At 47.5% G+C, this 18,746-nt stretch overlaps 2 protein-coding genes across 5 annotated transcripts in view; one reads left to right on the forward strand and one right to left on the reverse strand.

Annotated features, from left to right (window-relative positions):
- LOC144146967 (uncharacterized) overlaps window positions 1-18,746 on the forward strand; it is a 494,123-nt gene that overhangs the window by 246,992 nt on the left and 228,385 nt on the right. The window lies entirely within an intron of this gene.
- LOC144146964 (uncharacterized) lies at window positions 700-16,859 on the reverse strand. Of its 3 annotated transcripts, none has more exons than XM_077678948.1 (5): window positions 16,726-16,859; window positions 13,336-13,469; window positions 12,683-12,750; window positions 7,951-8,034; window positions 700-983 (listed from the first exon to the last, which is right to left on the reverse strand). In XM_077678948.1, the coding sequence occupies exons 2-5, from the start codon at window positions 13,431-13,433 to the stop codon at window positions 853-855; spliced, it is 381 nt and encodes a 126-aa protein (XP_077535074.1). In that variant the 5' UTR covers window positions 13,434-13,469; window positions 16,726-16,859; the 3' UTR covers window positions 700-852. The 3 variants fall into 3 exon arrangements, with proteins under 3 accessions (XP_077535074.1, XP_077535072.1, XP_077535073.1); XM_077678946.1 differs by lacking the exon at window positions 16,726-16,859 and adding an exon at window positions 16,413-16,640; XM_077678947.1 differs by lacking the exons at window positions 7,951-8,034; window positions 16,726-16,859 and adding an exon at window positions 16,413-16,650.

The following is an 18,746-nucleotide window of genomic DNA, read 5'->3' on the forward strand; positions in this document are numbered from 1 at the left end:
ACGCGAGGCGCAGAGTTCCTAGCTTGGGCCGCGGACGCTGGAACGCATTTCTCTTTCTCTTCCCACCGTTTATATTTCTCTTCGCATAGTTTCTCTTCGCACAAAATCAGACACGTCCGCGGCATTCGCCCGTCGGCATCGGCGTCGTTGCCTGTTGAGGTGCTATCGCGCTGAGAAATCCCGCAGCTTACGCTGCCCGACTGAGGCGCCAACTGTGGGCGCTCTCAGCGTGATGACGCCCTTCTTCGCTTTACTTCACCTACACGGCAGAACCAGCCACGTCAATGAAACTTTTCTGCCGTTTGCCCTGTGTTCGTTTCCCGGCGTTATTTCAGTGACGGATATGAACTCAGTAGAATCTTGCTGTATCCAAGATTTCTAGTTAAAAAAGAAGCGCCCAGCAAAGTGGCTTCAGCATACCTCTGGTTGCTTTGTACCTGATTGACATCTCACTGTTAACGCTTCCATAACAATGCCTGGAGAAAACAGCGCATAACCCCAACAATTGATGTTTCAATATCTGATAGCACGGGCTTGAAAAGCAATTACGAGTGGCTGACTACATCAAAGGCATTGCTCATGTCACAGTAGACAGTATCAAGCAGGCTTCTACCAAAGTCTGCAGCAGGGACAGCTACTCTAGGACGCATGAGTGGTGTGGCAAAGCTGAACCACCAAAAAAAATAATAATACACTATATGAATAATAATAATGTATTTATTTGTTCCTGGTGAATGCAATACACGAGTGCAGTAGCAGCAATAGCTATATCTCCCTTTTGTGAGATATTCTTAAACTGAAATGCCCTTTACAACAAACCAAAACAAAACATTGTTCGAAGCATTAGGCACACTACAGAAAAATAGGGCACGATTCTTCGTCCCAGCTGTCGTAGATAGTCCCTGGGCATGCCTGGGCGTGGGTTTCCGTGCAAGCTGTGACCTGTGCGCTCGTTGCGTTCCTGAACATCCACAGGCGGCAGCCTGCATGGTCCCAGAATGCATTTCAACACAATTTTATACGCAGTTTTTACGGGTGTGGGAGGCATTACAACACAGCTAATGGAAGCCAGACACACGTTAAAACAGACACTTGTGTATATTTCCTCCCACACGTGCGTTTGCCTGCGTGCGTGCGTGTGTGCGTGTGTGGGTGTGTGTGAGTGTGTGCGTAGTTGTGTGTGAGTTAGTGTGCGTGTGTGTGTGTCAGTGAGTGTTTTTGTGTGTGTGCGTATGAGTGTGTGTCTGTGTGTGTGCGTGTGAGTGACTGTGGGCCTGTGTGTGTGTGATTGAGTGTGTGTGTGTGTGTGTGAGTGAGTGTGTGTGTTCGTATGTGTGAATGAGTGAGTGAGTGTGTGTGTGTGAGTTTGTGCGTTTGTGTGAGTGAGTGAGCGTGTGTATGTGTGTGAGTGAGTGAGTGAGTGAGTGACAGAGTGTGTGTATATGTGTGAGGGTGTGAGTGAGTGAGTGAGTGAGTGTGTGTGTGTGTGTTTGTGTGTGCGTGCGTGGGAGTGAGTGTGAGTGAGTGAGTGAGAGGTACAGGCGGACGTATATAGTTTTGAAACAGAAAATACTAGAGGCACCGTGTGTTTCTTTTCGTTCTTTAAAGCCAACAGCCCCGCGATGCTTATCAGCAACATTTTTATCGTTACGTGGTGTTTGTGTCTCTTCGTTCGCTTTCACTTGTCGGTTGATTGATTGATTGATTGTAGGGGTTAACGCGCCGACGCAACGCAGGCGATGAGGCGCGCCGTAGTGGAGGGCTCCGGATAAATTTTGACCACCTGGGGATGTTTGACGTGCGCCGAAATCTCGTACACACGGGCGTTTTTGCTTTTCGCCTCGATCAGAAAAGCGGCCGCCGCGGCCGGGAATCGAACCCGCGACCTCGTGCTCAGGAGCGCAACGCCTTAGCCACTGAGCCACCGCGACGGGTGCTTTCACTTGTCGGGCGCCAATTATAGGTTAGAAGGCTTTTTTTTATACTGCTCACGTAGATTCACGTTCAGGTGTCACGTATAGCGCGCTGTTCTTCGATTTTTACATTTTAAATTCGTAGTTTTCAGCATTTTGCGAAGTGGGTCAATTAGCCAATGAACGCTGTTGTTTACTGGAAAAGGGGGGTATGTGCCGTCAAAACAAATGCTCACAAAACACTGATGTGGAACAGTGGCAGCGCGTAGTGTTGCGACATGCTTCTATTGTAGAAAGCACGGTAATATCCTATCAGATGAATAATGTGTTCGTTATTTCTTTACTCTTTATAGCGGCAGACATTTTGTCGACCGAAGAACAACGACAGTCGTTCGCAAAATGGGGCATTTCAGGCCAACTGCGCTGAGAATTTCAACTCCTTGGATACATTTTTGCATATACTCCCAAAAGCCTGTAAGGGTTAAAAATAGCCGCTAAAATACGCCTGCGCACGCCGCAACCCAACGGCACAAATAGGGGAGTTTAGAAATGAAATTAAGAAGAGTGCGGGCATTAATTACGGGAAGGCTGACGTGATATAAAAGCCGGCCAGTGCGTCCTTGGTTCCACAGCCGTTCTGGTGAAAGGCTTCGCGCAACAGCGCGCGTGATAAGGGCGCAGGATAAGGGCGCCCATAAGAGCTCTACCGGTTTTTGAGCTGAGCGGCTGGCCGGCGGACCAAGTACACGGCCGGCTATAATATCACTTCCGTTTTATAGCTGTTTAGGCGATCCGCCTACACGTGGAGCGTTGTCTGTTACGGAGCTATTTTTAACGCTACTAGCTGACTGCAATGGCGCGTCACGGGGATAGCAGTCATGTCCCAGTTGATTTGGTGATACGCACGCTCCGCCTACACGTGGAGCGTTGTCTGTTACGGAGCTATTTTTAACGCTACTAGCTGACTGCAATGGCGCGTCACGGGGATAGCAGTCATGTCCCAGTTGATTTGGTGGTACGCACTGCACGTTCAAATAAGTCAGGCCGAAGTTAACGTTGCGTGCAGTTGGCCTTTGAGGCTTTCGCTTGAGAAACTCTCGAAGCGGATGTAAGTATGGGGTGGCACACAAGTCTGACACACTTAGCAACAACAACTATTTTTACTTATCACTAGGCTGACCTTCAATTAGGTAGAATAGAAAGCCTGTCGTTAGATTGCATGGTTGCCAATTATAGACCTGAACGTTTTTACGAGCTTACATCAAAACAAAGATTAATGAGGAGGTAAGAAAAAGATCAAATGTGGACAGCCTTTGTATCAGTCGTAACAGACTATGAGCACATTAGTGCTACAGCCTGACGTATCAGTCGGCTTCTACGAACAATGCATTTGTTGCTCCGTTTAACTTGCAACTTCGCTTTCTTAACGTGAAAGAAATCTTCCAACGTACTTTACAGTAATCGTAAGGAAAAACCACTGTCAATGCGTTCGGATTGTAGGCGGTGCATTCACATCAAACTCTATGTGGGGCGATGTCTTCGAATGGCTTGCTTCGTTGTGAAGCTGATCGGCGCTTCGTAGCTGTAAGATTACGTTGTGTTTTGCTATTCTGCTTCAGGAGCTAGAACCCTTCGAGACGTGCAGGCTTCAATCTCCTACCAGCTCAATGGGCATGAAGCCCAGCTTCGAGTAGACGCCCCCTATCTCAACCCTCGTCCCGGGAAAGTATCGGGACCCCACGTTCTTCAAGCCGTGCGCCATTTTATGGACGTAAGGGACTACAGCACATTTTCTGCTACGATACGGCGTAAGGGTGTTGTTCTCTGCAAAAGCAAACCTGGGCAGTCTCTGCCGTATTGTTAGTAACAAGGATAGTCCTAGAAAAGGAAGGAACGAGTTTGGCGTCACCCGTGCGGAGCCTTTTGTTCGTTGTGCGATTGGCGTCGTTTACAGAATTACGTTATTATGTAAGTTTGGGTATGTGGGCCAGAGTGGACGCTGTCTAAACTTCCGTCTGAAAGCGCATGCGTCTACCATGAAAACATCAACAGGCACCCATCTTCCTGCGCATTGCAAAATGTGTGAGTGTCACCCTTTGTTTGATGACAGTGTGGTGCTGTATAGGCATCGTGATCAGATTGTCAGGGAACTGGTTGAGGCCTGCTTTATCAAGGGACATAATAACAAGTGTGTCAGCAAATCATCCATCACACTTAACGGAAAGGACTACGTGCTAATCGGCACCATGTTGGTCTAATCTATGATTTGTTTTCACGTTTCAATTTTTTTTTCAATAAAGTGGGAGTTGCAAGTAAGCGCCTGTGTTCGTCGCTCCTCTCTGTCTCTGTTTTTTGTGCGGTTTGATGTCATTCGAAAGGCGTAATCCAAATCTCACGCTCTCCGGTTCCCGCCACATCAACATTTTAGGCCACTTATTTTTATTGGTACTAAATTAGTACTAACATAAACAAAATTCAACTTGATAAAACAACGAGTGCGGCGAACTGGGCAAGTTGGGGAACATTCACAGTGAAAATATTGCAAATTACGAAGACAGAGAAAGGGCAAACACATAGCGCCGTGTCTGTGGTTGGACTTTCTCTGTCTTCGACTTCCCTTACGCTGTTTTTCTCATGAGGAAACAAGAATTCGCTTTCACCTTGAAGAAAGCCACGAGGTGGATGAGACGAAGGGAGCAGAGGGCGTCACGTGGGAAAGGCGCCAGAACACATCTCACTTGCAACGACTTTTAAAGCAAAGCTTATTACCTCTACCCCCAAGGGTTCTTTCGCGACCGTTGGTGTCAACAGAAAAATCCCGCCAACAAGTACAAGAATTTACCGGCACCAACCAGGAATCGAACCTGCAACTAATAAATTAACAAAGACAGAGCCCGGTTTCTTACCGATTTAGCTACGAGCCCACGAGGAGACGGGGAAGACAAGTGGTGCACTCACCAAGCACATCTACGGGTTTAGTCCTTGCATTCTCGCTGAATGCCATGCGATAGCGAATTAAGACCGCTCACACCAACCCGTGGCATCTCACTTCTAGTACGCCAATGTGCTAAGGCTTCTGGCTTCCAGTGTTCACGTAAAAAATCCCAGATCCTTGTAGTCCACCCTCACGCCCTCACGCCAAACGTCTCCTCAAGGAACACATTCAAACACTCCTTGATGGCCAGGCCATCACTCGAAGCCCCAGAATCAAGATCCTGGGCCTACATCTTCAGGCTAACTCCAAGAGTGACGTATCCGTGGATCTCCTCAAACGCAGCATAAATAAAGTCAGACGCATGATCAGGCGAGGTGCCACCTAGTAGTGAGGCCTCAAGGAATACAATACCTTTCGATTAGTTCAAGCTTTCGTCCTGTCGAGAATCACTTACGTCAACCCCCTGTCTTCTTCTCGGCAAGGAGGACATACAGATGCTTTATATAATGATTAGAAAGGCGGTTCAGCAAGCCATTGGTTTTCGCATGATTGCGTCCACAGAGAGGCTGCTTAGCACGGGGCTCTACAACACGGTGGAGGAGCTGATAGACGGCTACCTTTTTATCCAAAAGCTCCGAATGAGCAAAAATGCGGCGCGTCGCCGCATTCTTCATCACATTGGCTGTGGGCAGCGCAGAATGTCACTCCACTTGATGCGCTGCTGGACTTTTGACGAAAAGAAATAAACATGCTCCCGTTGCTTAGAATTATGAAACCCTCACACGCCGAGGGTCACCGACAAGTACGGGCTCAAGCGCTCAACACCACTCTCGTTGGGGATCATGCAGTCATCTACACAGACGACTCCCAACATCAAGGGCAGCAGTACGCCATCGTCGTGGGAACCTCCAGTATCAATCCCCTTGCTTGTGCCTCACTCAATACCGAAGACATGACGGCAGCAGAAGAGGCAGCCATCGCCTTGGCTCTCACTCAACAAGGGGTTCGTAAGGTAGTCACCGATTCCCAACAAGCCTACCGGAATGACAAGTCGGGTTTGGTGTCCCGACCTGCACTGCGTGTGCTTAAAAACCACTCCTTAAATGGATCGATTCAGCACATCTGGACACCCGCTCACGCTTCCATGGAGGGCAACGAATACGCCCACCAAGCCTGCACTTTTATTTCCCGTGCTATGGAGATGCATGAAGACAGTCACCCGCTTGTCTCCTTCAGGGACATAACCCAGCATTATCGCCTTCTAAAACAGATCATACCTTCCCCTTATCCGGACCTTTCTATTGAACAACAAACTACCGTACGGCTCATACAATCTTGCTACTTCTCACACCCCACGCGTCTTCACTAGATCAACCCGAATCGCTACGACGCTGAATGTAAGCTTTGCTGAGACATAGGAACACTGCCACATAATCGGGGTGTGTGACTTTAGGCCTGAGCACCCTGCTCTCTTTTTGTAAACTACCGAGCAAGAGCAATGGGTGATGCTACTGTCCAGCCCCTTTCTGCCTACCCAGCGTCAGCTGCTGAACAGGGCACAGCCGGCGCGGACTGAATATGGGCTACAGTGAAGAAGGAACCACGTCCCTGGTCCACACTCTGGGCCGTTCAGAAATCCGAATGAAGTATTTCCTTCTCCTGCTTCTCGTCCTCCTTCAACTCCTCCGTCTATGCCACCAATCTCGTCGCCTCCGTCCACGACGGCAGAGACGGAGAAGTGAGATCGTTGAAATCCGGGTTTGCGCTTTTATTTTATAAAAAAAGTTTCCATTCGTGTGCTACACCAATACAAGTCAACCAACCACCGTTCATGCATCATGCATGAATTTAACCTTACGAAGAATACCACTTTGAAGTAATCGAGGGTGTGGTTAAATGCATTTCACTTCTATCTGGTTTCACTATTTTTAGAGCGACGTGAGCGAATTTAAGTGACGTCGCGTGGGTAATCGTTTTGGGTGCCGTTTACAGCTTTGCTTTCTAACCATATGCACAGGGAGGATTGGCGCTACTTTTTTTCAGCCAACCAATAGATACGTGGCCAATTTTGTGTCCTAGGAATAAAGCTGTAATGCTGCCGCCCCTTTAAATTGCTTGATAAGTTGCCCAGCGCTTCGTATTTTACCTCAGTCATGTGCGCTTTGTTGCTGTAGTCTTGGTAGTTGCCGGGCTCATACACCATCCTAATTGCCAACTGCTATAACAGCTGATGTTGCATGAGTTTCTAAGTGTGTGAATATTGCAGGCAGTGAGCTTGATTCGGCGCTGAGGTTCAATTTTGCAGCCCCGCAATCACCCGCCGTAATCACATCTTCTTCTTACGAAACGCCAATGGCTGAGGGCTCCAATGCCGAACACATGAGCCCTTGAGCCCTTGTGCTATCACGTTCGTCCTCCCTGCCCTGGAACCTCGCCAGGGTAGAACAGGCTGTCCTACGGGACATCCCTTTCCGGGTTTTGTATTGGCCTGCCCGAACATAGACGAAAACGTAGTTTTGCGAATTAGTTAAATCCAGAACCTGCTGTAACGGCATCACTCTGGAGGCCTTCAAAATTTGCAGTGGCAGTTTGAACAATCCAGGAGCTCTGCTGCAAAAACCAGGTGCGACAGGACTGCATGCGATCGCGGGCAGTCATCGGTGTCTCCAAGTACTGGTTCCGGGGCGTTACTGGACGATGTCCTTTCCGCTAACCTCGATTACGTGTTATTCCTCTAACTACCCTACCCTCACTTGCATCATGAAGGTGAGATTTAACGAACTCAAAACAACATCAGGTGGGTGACTTGATGCGCATTTATGCGCTCTGTTCAACACGCTTCTCAGTTAGGGATCTTGTCCGGTTGTCACTCTCGGTGTTCCGCCTCTTGTTGAGATGCAAAAAATGCAGAAACATCTGACCCACTTTTGCATCTTACTATGTAATATATTGTGAGAAGCCCCCCTATATGACTCGCAAGTGTCTAACCGTCCTCTTTATACTCAGCCTTGATAGCCCATCTTTTAGCTACGAAAACATCATTTTTATAGACAACAGCAAGGCTATTACTACTCTTGCTTTTGAGGTGTGAGCGTTTCTTACCAACGGATGCAGAGTGGAAGTTCACTATAAAACAAGCTTCAGAATCAGCGTACAGCATCTGGTATTGGTGATGCTGGCTGGAGTCTGAAATATGAATTACAACAAGAAAATTAGTGCCTAAGCCGTGGCTTGTATTGCCATCACCAGCAACGCGAAGTAACAATGAAGCTTTAAGTTGCGAGCCGCTGATTACAAATTTTCTTTGCTGGTGTCTCGCCCTGCGCTCTTTAGTGTAGGTCGAAGTATTGGGAATCTCATTTCAGGGGAGCAAATTTTCTGTTACATAGTAAGTCTAAATTTCTGAAATAATTATGAGACCACCAGAAAAGAGCAAATGGTAATCCTTTTTCACATCCGACTGCCTATGAAGACAGCAGGGCGAGAACCTCAACGTATAGTTTCCAACCATTCCTATTCTCTGCAACCTAAATTGTTCTTACCGAAAAATTATCGTTTCTCATTCCGCAATAGAGTCACCTGCCTTTCTGCAGTGGACCAGCACTGACAAGTTCGTTCGTTCATCCCTTCAAGCATTGCTTTACCCACACGCACGAGATGTCTACTGCGTGTATGTTTTAGACATATTTGATGTATTGATGTTTTTTTTCTACTCTGCGACAGCTTTCTGAGCCCCCGCTTTCACTTGTTCTTTGCAGGTCTCCACGGAGGACGATGCGCTCTACATATCCCAACTAATCTCTACACCCTCGTATTCCGACGAAGAGGACAAGAGAAGAGCAACAATAGTGGTTGTTGAAGAACCGAGGCGAGGACCGCGGGACGTGGGTGAATCTTTAATGGCGGATGGGACCGCAGGACGTGGGTGATTCGTTTCAATGGCGGATGGGCCTTTACAATGATGGTGATACTGGGGGGGCAGCTGCCGATAGCCACCTCTTCTTTCTCTAATATTTGCAACATCATCCCGGGCGCGCGATTAACACAGGAAGATGCTTAAATTTTCGCGCTACTGCCTTTGTTCCGCGTTAATGCCTTCGTCGCCCCCAACGAGCTTAAGTTCAAGTTCGTTAAGCAGTCCATAATACCAAGCGATGTCCTGCCCGTTGTAGCCGCCTCTTGCTAGCCCGTACTTTTGCTTCCACCGATGCTTGGTGTGTCGGTGATACCTGCACTTTGTGGAGTCGGGCCATGGAAAGTGGCTTGTCTCGACCGTTGTCTGTACTGGATGTCTTGCCAATGCTCGTGCAGGCGTCTCGTGACATGTGCGTCGGATCGCTTTTCTTTGCTTGGAGGATGTCTGGTAACGGTTAGCTCGTGTTATGCGGGCTGCGATCTTTTTACACGGGGCTTTTCCTTTCTTCCTCGTTGTCCCGATCAGTCGGCAATTTTTCATGTAGTTCCGTGGAGCCGTCTTTGTGGTACTTGTACCTGCTTTTCGTGGGCCCAGCTTGATTCGCTTTTTCCGTTTTGACACCGGGGTCTTAAGATCTGCACGTTGTGCCTTGGCCAACACAATCCCCGTGGAAGCTGTGCTGCTGTGATGAAAACATCTATCAGTTGTCTCCATCGGTGAGCCTAGGTTTCCTTTAGGTTGTCGATATTTATGATGTGCTCCTTTCTTAACTTGTGGTTTTTGTGGGCCTTCACTAAGTCGTTCCTGGCGCGCTGATCTCACCGCCTCGGGAGGACTCCACGAACAAGACGACTGGTCAGATGCCCCCACTGCGTTGTCGTTACTCTTATGACTAGTTCGGTAAACTTCATCGTTGGGAGGCAAATTGTCTGAGCAATCAACAGAAGTGGCTGCCTCTACTTTGTCAGTTGATGCGATAATTCCTTGTAAGAAAGCAGCTGGTTGGGTGACTTTTGGTTCCTGATAAGCTTCTTTCAATGGCGTCGTCAAATAACTGTTTCTGTATAGAAGGTCGCCGTTCTGCAAAGCCGATTCGTAAATGTTTACGGTACCATACTCTTCCTCCGGGGCTATTTTTACAGTGTCGTCGGTAGAGTGCTTTTGCAATTCCGGGAACAATCGGTCCATTCTAAATTTGGTCAACAGGATAAGATCTTCGAATTCATAGGCGGCTTCATATTCTTTTTCTAAACCATCCAGTTCGACGAGCTCTTCAATTTCACTGTCCAGTTTCTTTAGTATTTCATATTTTTCCCTCAGGCTCTTCTTGAGGCAAAATAGCTTACCGATTGATGGCGCGCCGGCGTTCATCCGTGATTTTATATCGTTTATCAGTGTGGTGGCGTCGTTCCGGATTAGGTTTCTTCGCTCGGACAGGGCCTCCATGTCGATGCTCGGCGTCGTTAATATCTGTAGGTCGCCGAGAAGAGTCATGGTAGGCAAGAAACCGAAGCCGTTATTTCCGTTGGTCCCCGCAGGCGTCCGTTCGGTAGCGTTGGGGTGGGCGCCTGGTCGTTAGTTGTTTGGTGAGCCCTCAATTGATCCGTGGGTAGTCACGTCCGCCTGCGGCCCGTGGGCAGCGGTCACCGTTCAGTCCCATCGCAGCCGTGTCACTCGCGTCATCGTTGATGGCGGTCCGCACACTTCGTTCTCCAACTGTGTAGATCTTCCCATCCTGGTCACGGCACCATTTTGTTGAAGAACCGAGGCGAGGACCGCGGGACGAGGGTGAATCTTTATTGGCGGATGGGACCGCGGGACGTGGGTGATTCGTTTTAATGGCGGATGGGCCTTTACAATGGTAATGATACTGGGGGGGCAGCTGCCGATAGCCACCTCTTCTTTCTCTAATATTTGGCAGTGGTAAACTGAGGAATGGGGAAGGCAGCGTGTCGTGTACTTTTGCAGCGAAAGCGACTCATCAGTTGTTCGTTCCATTGATAGAGCAAGCTGTGGGTGATATGGCGAGGAGGTAAGGGCGCGTTCCATCAAAACAAATTTTCCTATTGGCTTTGAAATAAATTATGCGTCACCTCAATGGCGTGTGCTAAAATGGCTCGCTGGTAACCCCTGACCAGGGAGCAACAGGCAATACTCAGGCGCATCCAGGCGGGGTCACTAGCCCACCCCGTCCTGTTGCATACATTTTACCCTGAACACGAGGGGGACCGCTGCCCATTCTGTAAAACAAACAGCGGCACGCTCGCGCACATACTGGCGGAGTGCACTGAACTAAAGGCCCCTATACCCCCCCACCCTCCCTCCACCCCCCCTACCCCACTCCACGAGCGATGGGAGACCTTGCGGTCCAGCCCCGCCCTGCCGATCCAGCTCGCGCTGACGGCCAGGGGCCAGGAGCTGCTGGCCCAATACGGTTCCCGCGACCTGGGAACCGCTCCGTCTGGCGTCTGAACACGCCTAGAGCTCAAATAAAGTTACTACTACTACTACTACTAACCCCTCTTCGCTCAGTGAAATGGCTCCTGTTTTTTAAAGCAAATCTTTCTACCTCTACCAGCCAAAGGTTGCTTCGTTGCGTGCGGGACAAAAAACTCCTAACGGGGCTGTGGACGGGAAGGGCGGTTTATACTCATGGCGCACAATGTAGATGGTGCGGCGAATGGTTACTCAGCGTTCTCGGCGCGCAGGGGCTTGCTCGCACCGGTGGGCGTGTCGGCAGGACGGCTTTGTCCCCTGATTTAGCAACGGTGGTTTTGGGCTTGTTTTGGCGCAGCTTCGTGTCCATTGCGCACTTCCTTCACATGGCTTTATTAACTTGTTCAACAGCACCTCCTGGGTAACCCGGGCCCGACGGAATTAGGTGGCCATACGGCAAAGATACATTTAGGAAGTTTTTTCCAGGGTAGGAGCCCAAAATGTAGAGACGACATACCGCTAGAGAAACGTTTCCTTGTTCGCACATTCTGCCGCAAATATGACTCCGTTTTCTGAATTGGGGAATATGAGTTCGGATGTGTTTTAAGAAGAATCGCAAAATTTGATAAATTCGGGGACAAATTGGTCGCAGTTAGCACAGGATCGGGGTAATTGGAGAATACTGGTAGAGGCCCTTGCCCTGCACTGGACATAGATAGGCTGGTGAGGATGATGATTAAGATGATGATGATGACAAAATTCGAAAGGAGCAACTGGTTCTGATCAATAGCGATAATAAAAGTTCCCTGACCTTTCTCTCAATTATCACGCCTACTAAACTAACCAGTTTAATTCGGTATAAATGAGAATCACTAAGCTCACATGCCGCATTGTTCCAGTGTCTGCGGTTGTGTCACACGGTTAGTAGCCCCGATCTAGCACATCAGGATGCCAGGTTCTGCTGTCTCACGCTTTGAAAGGCGCTCCGCTCCGCTTTCTTTTTGCCGACGCTGCGGCGTGCGGGTCGCCACCCCCGCGAATACCCGGTAGTGGGTGGCAGAATCTCTGGTTGCACTCTTTTTAGAGCCACGTGTGTGAATTTAAGTGACGTCGCAAGGGCAATCCTTGTGGGTGTCGTTTATAGACTTGCTTTCCAACCCCGTCCGCAGTGTGGATGGGAGGGATGTTTTTAAAAACGTGTTTAGGCAGGGCATGTCGATTACTTTATTTAGTTACTTCTTTTTTATTCCTTCCGAAGTAAGTGCTTTTCTGTTTCCTGTTGAGTAAATTTGCGACTTTGGGTCTTTAAAGTAATAAGAGAAAGCTACAAAGCTCGGTCAGGTGCTGTGGCCTGTGTAGCGCGAGACGTAACCTACCTATATAATAAATATCCTTTTGGTGCTGGCACAAAAAGAACTAATAGGTAATGAATTGCAGGGGGACCCTTTTGTAGAGCTCTCCCAAAAAAGCAGCTGTAAATACCACTGTCCAAAGTCGCATTGACCACATCGGGCGCATCTGTAAACGTGTAGTCCTCGGTGTGGTTTGATCTGAAAGCAGAAACACAAGTATTGTTGGCAGAAGCACGCACGCGTAACTTCGTGATATTCATCGATTGTGCCACCGTAGAAGACGGACAATAAATATCTGATTATATTATCACATTTTATGCTATTTTTGAGACCAAACTTACTTTAATAAAGCAGGCTTGCTGAACACGAAAGAGAAACTCAATTTTAATAGGCATGGTCTGTTATAAGTGACATTTCATGAAGGAACGAGCGTTGAGGGTAATGAACGAGTACTTAATACGTGTGCCGGTATTTTGCTGGAGCCGCTCAAATCCTTCCTTCTCAAATCCCAAGAATTACAAATACAGTTTGGTTGCAAATTCACAGCTACAAAAAAAGCCCGTAAGAGGGGATGTGGCTGAAAAATTATGAATAAAATGTTGGGGTTTGCATGCAGCACATTATCGGGCGACTGAGTGATGAAAAGTTTGGCAGACCACAATGTTTTTCTTCCAGAAAGCAGATTGTAAAGGAATTGGTCGTTAGCATTATTGTTACCGAACACGAAAATTGAGCACATGGCGCTGCAGAACAAGAAAAGAAGGAAACAATCGAAATCCTCACCCAAAAGTTCCGTTTTTAAAGTAGGCAGTAATAATATTCCTGTTGTTTTCTTCGCGAAACAGGACAACGCAAAGACCTTTGGCCAAATCTGGCGTCATTGCTGCAAGGTAGGCGCTTTTGAATCCCGCGTACACCTGCGCGCAAACAAAACATGAAAGTATTTCATATCTTGATTGCCAGAATATCTTGCTGGAAGACGAGTGAGACAACCTTAATCTAACACATTTCTGGCGCAATTTCGAAATACACGCACGACAAATTGGCCACAAAATAAAAAGCGTATTCTGGGGTCCCGAACAAGAAATCGCACAAATGTTTTTCTATTCTGCGTCGGCCATTTCAAAGCACTGCTAGATCCCGACAAAGGTAATATAGGCAGGGTATGACGGGGAGGCACGAATACTGGCTTCGACTACTGTTTCAAGAAATGGCCATTGCTTTGACCTCTGCTCAGCCTCTATGCATAATCGCACCCCATTAAACCCTAATATGAATATTAGTCGGCAATTCTATTTTACCTGATATATCTAACTTCTAGAAAGCCGCTCAAATGTTACAAAAATAAAATAAAGAAACCAACCTACAGACAGCCGGCGTGCGAAAGAGCACGTATATTGCAAACGACACTGAAGACACCTGTGGGATACAGATATATGACTACCCCTATGATTTTTCTTGTACTAGTGTACTGCTGACAGTTGGTATTGATGTGCGTTTAAAGCCAAGCCCTAGTGCTCTTCCTGATGGCGTCTGTATCAGCGAAAATGTCCTCCAGGAAAGAGTCTAATATGTTGAATAATCGTGGGTAAAGTGAAAGACAGAAACGCTTCCGTGGCCAGGATCGAACCTGGATCTTTCGCGTTATGAAGCCGGGGCCTGTCGGGTTGCTTCATTTCCACATGGTCGAAACTGGTCCAAACTGAGACGACAATCAAATTATCCGTCACAAAAAATCTTCGCGTTCAACCACCTCCATCGTTATACGGAGTGGGTGCATGATAATTTTACTAATAAATGCAGGGCACATTGGTGGACAGTGCCTCGAGGTGCCGTGACAAACCCCGATGACCACAAAGGAGGAGCTGGTGTGCAACCTGTGAGGGCTGTGTCATGGTCGCCAGGTACATACCGTGAATACTCGATCGCATGTCTTTTTAAATAGATGACTTGGCCGTGAACCGTGGGTTGTTTGTTCTGTTTTGCCGTTAGGTAACATCTTTGACAGAGGGACCGGTTCACCAGTATACTTTCCCCAACATCGCACCGTGTCGGCCTCGGTACAATAAGTGAGCGTACGGGGACCGGGCTGATCACTCCCACCCACGCCGTGACCAGCACTGACAGTTTTCCCTAGCCCCGTGTCTGAAGCTCGTAAACAGCCGATAATTAGCAGCGTAGCCCAGACATGATGTTACCAGCCTATGATGACGTATCTCCCGCTCTCTCGTCCGACGTGCTACCGGCTTTCACTGGTTCACTCTTTGCTTGCAGTAGCTGCTACGGGGTGCCTGTTGAACACGCCTGTCATCGTCATCCGTGGCGGCAAGTTCTTCTACACCGTGAGTTTTTATCGCATGGTCCATTTTCCCCTCACTCGCTGCCCTACCACTACGTCGACTGGTACGGTCGTTGTGGAACGGCGGGGATGCCGCGGGAACTAGGTTGGAAAATGTCCTAAGGTTTCACAGTCTGTCGCACGTATGTGAAGGAATGGTTTACTATAACCTGCCAACCACGGGTTGTCCATCACGCAAAAGTATCAGGTCTGCGCGGTAACGGTATTCCTGCGCCCAGTACGAAGTTTTGTAGTAGCCAGACTCTGGTGAAAAACGTGATGGAGGATTAGATACATTTATGAGCCCGGCTGTGCCCTAAGGATTTCTAAAGGTGCGTTCCTTTTCGTTCATGCTGTTTTGATTTTTCAAGAAGTTTTCTATACTGCTATTATTCTGAGAAAGCTGAGTACAGCGCCTTTCTAGGCGTTTGGCTAAATTATGGAAAACAAAAAAAGTTTCGTAAGGATTTTGCCATCGCGGAATTTTTAAATTTTTTCCTGCATCTCAATTTATGTGCTCGAGTTATTAATCCTCAGTTCTGACACAACCCGAATTATGTTAATTTAGTTCCTGGGGTGACTGACCGATGAAATATTACTTCATTTGTTTAAGCAACAGAGCCGTAACTTACAAGTATGTTTTCGTTATAAAGCTCATTAGAATTCGATTTTGCCCTCTTAGACTGTGCTTCAGGTGGCTATCGATTCTGTCTTGGAAAGTGAGAAAAGTTTTGGTGTGCGCGTTTAATGAGGAACAATGGTAGCCTACCACGCATAGCTTCGAAATTTGGTGGAGCAGTTGAAAATCTAACCGCAGCTTAGAGCTCCAAACTTCTTTAGGGTATTTCCGCAATTGAATTCAGGTGAAGCTACGCCTGAGATATAAGATAGGTCGGACAAAGGGCTGCCGATTTCACTAGGAAACCTATTGCCCCTTAACGTGTGCTGGAAACTCCTTACCGTTGAAGGTATTTTCGAGAGCTGCACTATTTCCCAGCGGAGGAACTACAACTGATGCATCTCTTCGTCTTTGTGCGCGCACCTTTCTAACTCTTAGCTGGACGTTGCTGGTTGAATTCCCAGCAATAGTTTTCGTCTTGTACTGCATAGGAATAAAGAACGCAGGTAGAGGCAAGCTTCCCTACGCATGAATAGTCACCAAGAAAGTTTGCCAGTAAGGTCGCGCCCTTTTGGTGTACGTGTGTAGGCCGAACGTTAAATTTATGGTATTGAAATGAATAACCCAACAGAAAACGTCAGCCTACGCTAATATTCCGCTTTTATGTTGCTCTCGGTGGTATGCATTTAGGATTCGTTAGGGCTACTTAGCATAAAACGCGAAGTACACGTCGACCACTGTCGTGCGAGCCGAAGGGGCGAAAACCGACATATTAATGGACTGCTTTGCTTGTTTTTAAGATAACGATTCTCCGTTCCTATGAAATTGTTTTACTATACCTCTTTAGAAGCACCCAGCATTTCGTTCTCATTTCTGTCAGCAGCAAGCGATAGGGTTTCTTACCAAAGAAATGTTGCATGCTGGACCAGACCTGCCACCGCATGTTTCCGCCTTCGCAGCCAATGGCATGCAGATGCAAAGGAGCAGAAGAGACAAACGTCCTATCATTTCGATCGTGATGCCGGAGTCCCTAATTCAGAATTCAGCGCAAAGCTTCGCAATGATCTGCTGGCTTAAGCAGTAGCTGATATTAATATCGGCGTCGCTACGTCAGCCATTCCGAAAGTCGGGCCAATTAGAAACGTTATTCAGTGCAGGGTACACACTGTTTCTGATAAAAACAAAAACATTAGTTATCCTTCAACCGACCACTTACCGAGATTTGTGGGGCCTTTCCATACCAACCCACCAAGTTTGGTTTTCATACAGGTGTTTTCAGCTTTGCGAATATGCGCCTCATGGGGCTTGCTCTTGTTTCTTGCATGAGCCCCTGGCTACCTCCACCTGCTTTCCAGCGTCGTGAAAACATCGCTTACGCACGAGCGCACTATTCCAAAAAGGTTCGTTGTTTTTGCACCGTTCGTATCACTTTATATAGTTTTATTTAAAACGTCGGTATGTTTTCACACCAGCGTCCTTGCAAAAGTTTCTTGTTTTCGACCAGTTGGCCTTCAAAACAGAGAATCGGTACACGTGTGGTCCTCCACTGGTGTTATCGAGTTCAGATTAGTTGAAGTAGTGCCCTGGTTTGCTCTTGATGAGCGCGAATAAGCCTTGCATAAAATTGCCTGGAATTGCTCCACCTAATAATATCTATTTTTTATCAGAAACACGGGGATTCAACACTTATAACATATTATTGTAAACCTCAAAATACCACCTGGAGACGAGACACCTCTGCGCACAGTCCAGTGGTCCCTAGGAAGGATAATGTTTTCTGAAGCACCATAGGTCACCTACAGCTTCACGAGATTACGAGTACAGTTCGTTCGGTCAGGGTTGTTTTTGGAGCAGTTGATAATGCTATGATCAATATCACCATGCACGATGCACGTGGGGCATGAAGGGGATGACACAAGGCTGATTTTATGTCGCCAAACTGGTGTACGGGATGGGTTGTTCTTACTCTATTGAGCCGAAGGCTTCAGCTCACTTCAGGCCCTTCGTCATGGCAAATTAATGTACAGGTCGCTACATTTTCTCACAGCACCCGCGATCAGTCTGTGTTGGTGTGAGTTGGAAGTTGCCCGGCGTTCGCATCTTCGTTGTAGATACTAAAGCGTCCCACCAGAGGCTGTCAGCACGCTTGGTTCCCACGGTACCAACGTGTCATGCCATTCACTGGAATTTACGCTGAAACCTTCATGCTTTAGACGCTTCAGTGGGTAGTTTAGTTTATCTACAGAAGAAGCCCACGGTTCAGTACTCATGAGCACTTGCCACATAAACTGCAGTCTTTAATAATTGTGCGCCTGCTTTCTTCGTTTGTTGTTATTGTGGGCACTGACAATTCCGACTTATTCTATTCAAAAGTATCTTCAAGTATTTATTCCATTGGTTCAAGAAAACCCTATATGCTGCCTGTTACCAATCGTTTTGATTTATTTATAGCTGTGGCGACCAACACTTGATATTTCTGCCTCCGGTACGTTCTGTTAATATTTTCGGGTAGATTTTGAGATGAATTATTTGTGGAATTTCTCCCCATCCAGATTTGGATACGGCAAAATTGCAAATCTGAAGTGGGTGAGAGTTTTTCCCTTTCCCCAATCGCCGACTTTTCAACATCAAGCTTTAAATAAATTCATCCCTGCGTATGCACGAAAACATTTTGGGGAGAGTGTCTTCTGCTATGACAGGTAATTCCTCCCTTTTCATATGGAGGAATGTCGTGCCACACAAGCGATCGAATACGGCGGCCGTGGGCTCTGGGTGAGTCTCTACATCTGCGTATCTGAATTCTTCCGTTATAGTGTTGGTATCCCATGTGTGGCGCTATTTTAACTGCAGTTCACTTTGGGCACCAGGCTTGTCGTCGTAGCTCGCCCGTGGTCACGCTATCTACTCACCGCACTCATGCGGCATCACGCGCCAAAACGAAGTCCGGTGGCATCATGCACCTAAACAGAGGCTTAAAAAGATACACCCCTTGTTATTCGATTCAACCTTGCGGCCAAAAGATAAGAGGATACTTGAAAAACATGTTTATATACGCATAACTGTTTGAAACTCCTGAACCGCATGCATTTTTTGTACATGTCCACATCTTTTAGCGCGAGGAAAACTGGAGGTCGAGTAACACAAAAAGGAAATGTGAACACACGTATATGAACTAGAACACAGAAACAGTGTGATTTCTTTCTGTGGAAGTCAAATTGAGCCGTGGCCTAATTACCG

Source organism: Haemaphysalis longicornis, unplaced genomic scaffold (assembly GCF_048455015.1).
Source record: "Haemaphysalis longicornis isolate Haplotype H1 unplaced genomic scaffold, Haemaphysalis longicornis Haplotype H1 scaffold_7, whole genome shotgun sequence".
Lineage (NCBI taxonomy): Eukaryota > Metazoa > Arthropoda > Arachnida > Ixodida > Ixodidae > Haemaphysalis > Haemaphysalis longicornis.